Genomic DNA, 10,404 nt, shown 5'->3' with positions numbered 1-10,404 from the left:
AATATCTTTTTTGAGCAAAACCACCAGTTCCACACCCAGCTCAAGGCCATGAATGTTTGAATTTGTTATTTCTCCGGGATCCCATGACTGAATTCTTAATCAACTCCTGAGCCATTGGATCATAAACTAAAAATCAAGCCTCAACAAGATAACTATCACACGAAAAGAACATGAGCCTCAACAAGATAACAATAACACAAAAAGAACATGAAAAAAAATAGGTGTTTAAAAAATCTGAAAATAACTTTCTGATATTCATTTTCTTATAGATACACAAACAACATTACACTTAGTAGGACAAGAACTAAATGTGTCAAAGGACTTTCAAAGACCAAAGTAAAACATAGTGAATTATTTGTAAAAAATAAATGAAGAATTAAAGATTAAAAAAGAAAAATCCATCCGCCCTATGCCTTGAACTCTACTCCAGGCCTAAAATGGAATTGTGGTAGAGGACACAGCACCCCTCTGGCCAGAAGGACCTGTCTTTTTCCTGAATCTCTAAACTTTGTACTGAGGCTCAAAATTTTAAAAAAAACGGGCTGGCCCGGTGGCGCACTCAGTAGAGTGCGGTGCTTGAGAGCGCCACAGCGCTCCCGCCGAGGGTTCGGATCCCATATAGTGACTGGTCCGCTCACTGGTTAAGCGTGGTGCGGGTGCGACACCGAGGGTTGCGATCCCGTTGCCGGTCGCGGTACGGGCGCAGCACCGAGGGTTGCAATCCCGTTACTGGTCACGAAAAAAGACAAAAAGGGAAAAAAAATTAAAAAAATAATTAAATAAATTTAAAAAGAAAAAAAGGAAAGAAAGAAAGAAAAGAAAAGAAATCAAACCTAAACCTTCTGTCTCACAGGTAAGCTGATATAACCAAATGCCAGTGTTTTATGAAGGTAAAAGGGAACACACATGATGGTGGTTTTCCCAGCGCCATTTGTGCCCAGCAGTGCGGTGATCTGGTCTCTGTGGAAGGTGAGGGTGAGGTCTTGGATGGCCACCTTGTGGCCCTGGTACTCCTTGGTCACAGCCACCAAGGAGACTCCCGGGGGGCCTCCTTCCAGTTCCCCTTCCTTGTTCTGTGGTGATGGCCCTGTGAGGAAGATGCAAATTCATCATGAGAGTGCTTCAAAAGCCCTGAAAATAATGTTTGCTTGTATCAATTCAGTGTCCTCCTTTGCAACTGAATTCTAGCTCTGTGAAACATGTAAAGCAACTAAAAAATCTTTCTTTACCAACAGCAAGGAGCAAATCATATTATGGTAAAAATTAAGTGAAATTGCTGATTTCACAAAGTTTTGAACCCTTATGATAACCATTTTGTACAAAAAATAAAAATAAAGACACACACATGTATGTGTTTATGTACAAAGAAAAAGCAACAGGCAGGTTAGTTACACACCAAAATGCCCATAAGAAATGGTATTCTGAGGAGGGGAGAGTTGATAGGTGCTGGCTGGTATCTTCCAAATTTCCTAAAAGATTTATATTTTACTTTTTTAATAAGAAAAATATTTACTTACTAATATTGACTCATAGTATAAAACCACCAGAATGGGAGCTTGTTTATCTCTGGGTGGCACATCTGTTTACATGGAGATCCCTTCTGAAGTTGTCCTTTTGTGGAAGCACCCGTGTGCCTGTGTCCACAGGAATGGGCTGTGACTGAATGTATAGGGATAGGGACAGTCTTGCCCCATCTTCTGAGAATCATATTACCCATTTTAAGTGGTAGTGATATTCTCTTTCACAGAAGCACTGAATATGCTGGCAGGTGTGAAAACACATGAAACATTTTAAAGTTCATTAAACCTGGTAGTTGCCCACCTTTGTTTTTGTTTTTTGTTTTTTTTTACACACATTCATTTTTGAACTAAAGCTTCAATTTTGTGTATTATAATGCATTCACAAATGCACACAATACACAGAGAAGAGGACTCTAAATCACAGGTAACATGAACATTCTGGGGCTCCTGGGGCTCCTGGCTTCACTGAATAAATATCACCAGGGATGCTGCCTTACAGCTTGGTCCTGCCACTGTTTCCAAGCCCAGGACAGCCTGAAAGCAAGTCTCCAGGAATCAGCGCACAGTTACAAAGGCTCAGGAAGAAATGGAAAACAAAAGTCAAAACTGACCAGAGGGAGAAAACACGCATCCAGTAGTGCTGCTCCTTACAAACCTTTATTGCCAAAGTCCTCACTGAAGAACAGACTGGAACCGAGAGGGCGCTGCCATTTCTCCAGCACGCCGCTCACACTCTCCCAATACAAAGCAGTGAAGGGGAAATACCATGGTTTCCTTAAACCAAAAGTTCCTAGAAAATGGGATATGATTAAATCAGGTTAATTATGTATCTCTTTATATGGAGACTGTGTAATAGAATATCTTACCTAATTAATATAAAATGGTATTGCATGTTAATATTTTCAGTACACATCCCACATATAAACCAGTGACACCCTGAGGGATGGTGCATTAGCCCCAAAGCAGGTCCTACACGCCCTCTTGGACTGACCAGGGCCATCTGCCAGGGCCCTCTCCCATCTACTTTCCCAAAAGGGCTTTGAGTCAGTTTTCAATAAACATTGTTTGAATAATTACTGAACATTCTCCAGGTAAAGTCTCGTCCCTGGCCCATGACCTCTCTATTTTGCTGCTATTCTTTCTTGGTCTGTCTTTGATGTTTGCAGGATTACTAGACATGAGAAAGAGCAGAGGCGAGTGCATGAAAGAATGAATCAATTAAAAGTTGCACAAAGTAGAATAATTCATAATGCTAACATTCCCTAAGAAACATATCAGCATGCTTCAAATGTATTTTCCAAATTGATTTCAGAGTAAAGGGGATATAATTATTAACTCTTCCCAATTTTCTGAACACACCCATCCTAGTTTAAGTTTCTTACTGGACGCACCTTACTTAAAGGCCTAAATTGTACAAGTGAAGGGAATAAAAAAATCCTACTTTAGCACTTTGACAATCCAGCAAAAGAGAGAGACGCAAGCCCCACACATTTCAGTCAGAAGATTCGAAGAGATATTCTCATAGGAAAGTGCATGGACACACCACCTTCCGAAAGTGAAGGGAGGGCAGCTACCAGCAGGTTTAGTGTTGACCACTGGCTATGGGCTGAGATGAGCTCTCCCAAATTCATATGTTGAAGTCCTAACCCCATTACTTCAGAATGTGACTGTACTTGGAGATATGGTCGTTAAAGAGGTAGTGAAGGCAAAATAAAGTCAGAAGGGTGAGTCCTACTCCAATATGACTGGTGTCAAAAGGAGATTAGGACACAGATACCCACAGAGGGATGGACACGTGAGGACATAGGGAGAAGACTCCACGTGCAAGCCAAGGAGAAAAGTCTCAGGAGAAGCCAACCCCACTGACAACATGGATGAAACTGGAGGACATTAAGTGAAACAGGCCAGACACAAAAAGACAAATATTACATGATACCACTTATATTAGGAATCTAAGATAGTCAAATTCATAAAAGCAGAGAGAGGAATGGCAATTGCCAGGAGCTGGGGAGATGGGGAAATGAGATGTTAGTCCAAGAGCACAAAGTTTCAGCTCTACAAGACAAACAAGTCCCAGAGATCCACTGAACAACACTATGCCTACAGCTAACAATATTGTACTGTACACTTAAAAATTGGCTAGGAGGGTAGGTCTTATACTGCATTCTTTAAAAAAAAAGAAGAAAAGAAAGAGAAAGAAAAAAAAGAGAAAGAGGGAGGGAGGCAGAAAGGAAAACTGCCTCCACATTTATGCCTATAACAGACACACCCACATTTTACTTACAGTTCTGTTCCTTCAGTCCAGGAAGAACAGAAACCAAACCTCTCACATCTCTTCTTAAGGAAGAGTGGAAAGAAAAGGTCATTCATCACCGAACCTACCAAATTAAATTTTTCCAGCCAATGTTAATGCTAGTTTGCTCCCAAACCGTGTCTCATCCTGCTATGTCCTTGTGTGCACCACTGTCCCCCTCCAAAATATTTTGGCTTCTTTTTCTTTTATTAAATTATTTGGCATTTTGAAAAATATAAAACATAGTTAATTTTCGTAGTTTGCTTGAATTACAAAAGAAATACATATTCAACATATTTAATGCAAAGAAATTGAAAACAGAAAAAACATGACACATAATTCCACATAAACCGCAATAAGTTGGCACATGGACCAAATTGTGCATGTTTTTTAATTAAATGGAATATTGTTATGCTGTATGCCTTGTTTCACAGACAGCTGTGGTCCCACGGCAGCATGTAATCTACTTTATTCCACATCAGTATATATTCCTGTAAAATAGAATTCAATAGTTGAATGCTATTTCACAATAGTCCAAACTATGTATATGTAACAGAAGTTACCTAATCAGTTTGCTATTTTTAAAAATATAGGTTTGCCAGATTTTTTATGTGCATATATTTTACATTTTTATGGTCAGTTTTTTAAATTTTTGTGTCAGAGAATAAACATTTTAAGAATTTTTTATACCTATTACAAATTCTACACCCTATAATAGTTGCAATAAACATTAATTATTTTTATCATATTTGCTCATTGGAGAAGGAAAAAATTTCTGTATATTTGCAATACTATGCTCTCATATTACATTAAAACTTTTCCCAAGTTTATTAAATAGAAACTTTTTTAATGAATGACTTGTTCGAGCTGTTTCTTGGTATTTCTATTGAGATATGTTCTTTTTTAGTTTGATTTGAGAATTTTAACTTTTTCTTTCATATAGACATTAGTTTTAATGTTTGTAAACTGCCCTATAATTTTATTTATTTGATATTTCGAAATATTGATTTGAATTCTTACAAAAGAAATGCTATTGATTTGTATTATTTGTGTCTTTGGCGTTATGTTTTAAAAGGCCTTCCCACCTCTAAAATCATATATTTCCTATTTCTTAAGTATTTTTAATGATATTTATTTCTGATGAATTTATGAATGAATTTAACTTTTTTCTTCCAAATAAACTGATAGAATTATGTATTCATCCCATTGATTAAAAATGCCAACTTAACACAGAGTAAGTTGTTATATATACTTGGATTGGTCTGAACTCTCTAATCTGATCATTTGCTCTATTTATTATTACATGATTTAATCCTTGTAAATTTATAGTGAGGTTTTTATATATTTAGCACCCACCAGTCTCCCTATTACTTTCAATAATTCTTGGACAATATCATTAATTTATATTTCTAGCTATCCTTTAGAAACATTTCATCAATTAAAAACAAATTCTTTTTTGGCATTTGTTATTTAAATGATTTATGAGAGTCTGACCATATTACATTAACATAATTTTACATATTAAGTGTTACATAATTTAAAATTATAGAAATTTATACATTAATCTGGAGAAAATCAACATACTTAAAATAATGAATATTCCCATTTAGGAGTATGGTCTCCCTTTCCATTTACTCAAATCTATTTTATGCTAATCAACATTTTTTAATTTTTTCATTTGATATATATAATTTTTTCATCAGATTCATACTGAGATACTTTATCTTACTGCTATTGAAAATGAAATTTCCTCCCCATTACACACGCTATTGCTGACACGCAGCAATGCCATTGATTTTTGTGTATGTTTATCTGTGATCAGTCATCTGATTGGTTCACCATTTTTTCAGTTGATTCTCTCAAAATAGCTACAAGTAGTGATGGTTTTGTGTCTTCTTTTCGATATCTCTGATTTGTTTTGTTTTGTGTTCTCTGTGGCTATAGTTTTCATCTCCACGTCAAACTTCACATCCACCATGGGCACCTCCAGGGCCACTCTGAGCTCAGAATAAGAGAGACAATGCCTGCCTGTCCTCAGCCTCAGCCCCCATCACCCCAAAGCACACCCTCCTGCTGCGGTGTGACCACAGATGCCACCAGGAGCCAGCTTCCCGGCACCCGTCAGGAAGGACAGCTCTCCGTAGCTGGACTAGTGCCCCTCTGGGTGTACTGCCCCTCCCTCCTCTTGTCACCTACTCGGGATGCCATCCCAGTCCTCCTCCCTCTTGCTTTTACAGAGACTGGATCATCCTTTCCAGCACACAGCAGCTAGGCCACCCATCTTAAATAATAATAACTATAATAATAATGATCACACCTGAAAGCCCACTTCCCTTGCCAACTACAGCTACTGCTCCATTTCATTCAAATGTCACTCAGTCATGCTCCAAAAGCTACAGAGCTGGAACATGACAGTTTTCTCTGACCGGTTCTCTCTTCTTCTGACTCTTTCTGTCTCTGTCTGCCCTTTGTCTTTGTCTCTCTGTCTCTCTATTCTTTTGTTCTCTATTCCTCTCTCTCTTTCTATCTTTGCCTGTCTGTCTGTCCATCTCCTGTCTATCTTTGTCTACCTATCTCTCTGTCTCTCTGTCTCTTTCTCTTTTTCTCTCCCTCTCCCTGTGTATCTCACTGTCTTTTTCTGTCTCTCTCTATCTCCCTCTTTCTGTCACTGTCTTTTTCTCTCTGTCTATCTCTCTGTCTCTATCTCCCTGACTCTTACTCTCTGTCACTCTTTCTCTGTCTCTCTCCATTTTTCTTTTTCCTGGATCTTGCTCTGCTGGAGCTGGACCAGGGGCCCCCTCACTGAAAATGCCCAGAAGGCCTGTTGAAGCAGCTCTGCTCCGGCCTGACTCAGCTCGCTTCTCTGTCTCTAGTCTGGGCAGAAGGATTTGCTTTTATAGAACTTTGGTCAACTGAATAGAATTCCATGGCGGAAATTGGGGGAAACCCCAGCTAAGTATCCAGAGTTCCTTGCTTTACCATAATATATAAAAATATTGCCCTGGATCCTCACGCCTCAGGTGCTGATGGTGGAGGGAAGAGCACATCATCCTGGGTCCCTGCACATGTTTTATCTTCATCTCAACATTGCCGAGGGCAGCCTTTTTGGGCAGCCAATCCTTCGTGCCTATAGGATTCTTTTCTCTGTCCTTGGAGTTTAAGACATCCACTGTTTATATCTAGATATGGGTTCCTATTAATTTTGGATGTTATGCAGTTAGTGCTTACCCTGCAAATAGAGGATTTTCTCCTCCTTGGCAAATGGCGGTTCTGTTGTGCCTCTGTTCCTCGAGACCCCGCTCCTCAAGGAATAGGACTTCCCTTCCTGGTATTCCTCAGCTTCCTTTCAACATCCCACTGCTCCTCATCCAGTTCCCTTGAAACCTTGGCCTTCTCAGCTCATCTTTTTAAAATCTCTTGTCTCCTAGAATCCACCTTTTCCTGAATTTTATTCAAAGTACCCAGATGATGCAATCTAAGTTTTTCCAAAATAAATATTACATTTATGCCTTCTATCTACCTCTTAGAGGCCATACTTTCCTATTTTTATGTAAAATAATCTTTGCAATGATCTATATTATGTATATGTGTACCTATCCTTAAGCAATGCTTGTGCTCTCCAAGTCTGGAATGTGTTTCACAAACAGAAGGAACTGGTTGGTGTTTGGTTTTCATTGCTGTTGCTGCTGTTGTTTTGTATCTCTCCATTTTCTTTTGCCCACGATTAGAATCTTTTTAGTTTTTAATTTTAAAGGTCAGATGCCAGTTGCTTTGAAAAGTATACAGCTAGAGTCATAAGTAATTTCAGCAAGAAAATACAATATCATCAAAATGCTATTTCTAAAAAATAAGATAAAATAAAAAATTTTTAAAGTGACATTTTGTCTCTTTTTGGTCTGAACCAAAAATGTAGACGTATGCATGCCTCTTTCCCTCCTAACACAGCAGGGAAAATCCACCACCCTTGGTGGCCCTCACTGAAATTGCTGTATTCATTCTCCAGGCTCCAGTGTACGCCTGACCCACCAGAGAAAAGGTGTGCCACGTCTGCAGAAACCCCACGCCCATGATACCCCTGACAACTCTGGTCTGGAAGCAGCCCCAGGCCCCAGCCTACCCAGTCCGGTTGCCCACGTGTGGCTCCCCTGCAGGTTCTAACACCTGCTGGCCTGCTGCTGGCTGACAGCTTGGTCCCTTTGCTTCTGCACTGCCTGACTCTCTGCCTGAGTCTGACCCTGAACCCCTGGCCTTACCTCTTGGTGTCCAGGGACCACCAGCACCATGGACCCCCAGACTCTCTCACCCTCTCCCCTTCATGCCTACCTTCCTCAAAGACGCGATCCTGGGAACCAAAATCTTTGCTGGGTAGTTGACAGGTGCCCACTTTTTGGGGGGCTGCTTGGTGGGCTTCGTAGTTTTTCATCCCACATTCCAACCTGCCTAGCCCATCATATGGCCTTTGACCTTTCACTCGGGATGCAGAAGCACCATGTTTTCTCAAAAATGCACAGATCTTTTTAAAATATGTCCTAATATTTCCCCTTCCAGTACCTTCCTAAAAGAATACATAATTATTCTTATATGCATATTTGTTGGTTCAAACTGTTTTTATGTTTATTTTGTTATCCAACGAAGTGCAGAATTCTTACCAGGAATTAAGTTTCTGAAGTACCATCCACAGAAAAAATAAAGGCTTGAATCAAACAGAATCATCCAGCAAACCCAGCCAAATGTCATGCCCCCTTGTTCCAGAGCCTGGTACATATTACTCCACTGAATCCCTGGCAGGAAGGAAAAGGTCAGAGTTAGAGCTGCACATCCTCTTTTACTGTAGATTTTGGTAAGATGAATTCATTCACTCTGGAAGCTCAAGTAAAGCTGAATGCAGCAAAAACAAAAGGAAGGTCAACACCACTGGCCATAACCCTCCAAATGAAATGTTAGCTTGTGTAAACTTACATCTACTTCAATCTTATCAGGTGGGGTGACCATTAACAAAGTTTTAATATCTAACATTTAAAATTTTTTAAAGGTCACTTTACTTATATCTAGTTTTATTTATGCAATTAAAAATTTTTTCAATTTAGAAAAATAGGCATGTTTAAAAAAAAAAAAAGGAAAAAGGTAACAGAGTCCTTGAGAACCAAAACTCTAAATTGTGTAATTCTCTGTGCTATTAGAAAACACATAAAAATTGGGCCAAGCCCGTGGCGCACTCGGGAGAGTGCGGTGCTGGGAGCGCAGCAGCGGTCCCGCTGCGGGTTCAGATCCTATATAGGGATGACCGGTGTGCTCACAGCACTCACTGGCTGAGTGTGGTGCAGCCGGTCTCCAAAAAAGGACGAAAAAAAAAAAAAAAGAAAGAAAACACATAAATAAAATATATAAGATCTGGGCTGGAAAAAAAATCTGGGTTGGGAAAGTATCATTATTTTCTTATAATATGTTTCTAACTATTGCTGCATTAAAATATAATTTGTTTAAGAAAAGTATTCCCCTTTTTAAATTTTCCAAAATAAAATACATGTTTTAATCACTGTATACCTAGAATTTGGAACCAAAATATTCAATATTTTGACCATTTTCTTCTATATCTTCTTTATTTGATTTACTTTAAAGATAAGTTTGAAGAATACAGGAGAAATTCAGGATTACTCACTTGTTAAAGGACATGTTAACATGTCTTGCTAAGACAGACTAAGTTTTACTTAGGGGTGTGTTTTGCCTGTATGTCCTTAGAAAAACCTTCACCCCCCCAAGCCATATAAACATCTAAGAAATATATGTCTGGTTTGGTTTAGAATTTTAGTTGCCAAAATCTCACTATAAGTGAAAAATGCTGCCAACGAATTTTTTAAAAATCATTCAGAGATAAAAATATATTTTAAAATAGTGGAGATAATTGTGCTCTATTCTATGCTAGTTAGACCTATTTCTGGATCTTGATTGTCAGAAAGGATCCAGAAAATCTGGAGGTAAAGGTAAGAGGTGGCAAATATGTGGACAGCTATCATTAGAAAGAGGGAACCAGAAAGAGGGAACTAGAAAAGTGGGTAAAGAATCCAGGAAGACAGATCCCAATTCAATAACATTCTAACAGATGAGCATGCGCACCCCATTCTCGGAAGAATTTGGAGGGTCACTAAGCTCACCACACATCAGAGGTGGTATAGGCAAGACCCAAGCATTGGCTGGGTGGCTGACCTGGATGCCATGATTTTTCTTCATTGTTCTCAGAACTAGGGCAACTAGATGGTGGAGGAGTTTTCTTCAGAGAAACCAAACATCAGGATCTCATGCCAAATGTTCCACTTCTTAAGGAAGACTTTCTACTGTATCACTTGCAACACAACTATGAAATTTCAGAAATCTGAATCATTGAGAGTCACTTTTTAAAAATGTATCCTCTTACCTGCCTCTTGTCCTTCCAGGAATGTAATAAAAAATACTCCTTGTCCAAAGGCGGTTGTTGAGAGCAAGCACTGCCCACACATGGATGGAGTGAGGGGAAAAACATCACGTTAGTGTTTGATTGGGACCACGGAAAATCCAGAGCAGTAAATTCAGAAAGAGAAGCCTAGATGTCTTCCA

At 39.1% G+C, this 10,404-nt stretch overlaps 1 protein-coding gene across 1 annotated transcript in view; it reads right to left on the bottom strand.

Moving 5' to 3' along the window:
* LOC103598729 (ATP-binding cassette sub-family A member 13-like) overlaps positions 1 to 10,404 on the bottom strand; it is a gene marked incomplete at its 3' end in the record, with an annotated part of 258,136 nt that overhangs the window by 241,427 nt on the left and 6,305 nt on the right. Inside the window, exons 4-7 of the mRNA XM_008582776.1 lie at positions 10,226 to 10,295; positions 8,463 to 8,594; positions 2,176 to 2,310; positions 907 to 1,087 (exon numbers count right to left, since the gene is read on the bottom strand). Coding sequence (XP_008580998.1) covers positions 907 to 1,087; positions 2,176 to 2,310; positions 8,463 to 8,594; positions 10,226 to 10,295 — 518 coding nt within the window. The remainder of the gene's footprint in view (positions 1 to 906; positions 1,088 to 2,175; positions 2,311 to 8,462; positions 8,595 to 10,225; positions 10,296 to 10,404) is intronic.

This window comes from Galeopterus variegatus, unplaced genomic scaffold (assembly GCF_000696425.1).
Source record: "Galeopterus variegatus unplaced genomic scaffold, G_variegatus-3.0.2 Scaffold2722, whole genome shotgun sequence".
Classification (NCBI taxonomy): Eukaryota; Metazoa; Chordata; class Mammalia; order Dermoptera; family Cynocephalidae; genus Galeopterus; species Galeopterus variegatus.
The sequence above is the reverse complement of the archived record's forward strand: the minus strand, read 5'-3'. Positions and strand labels throughout refer to the sequence as shown.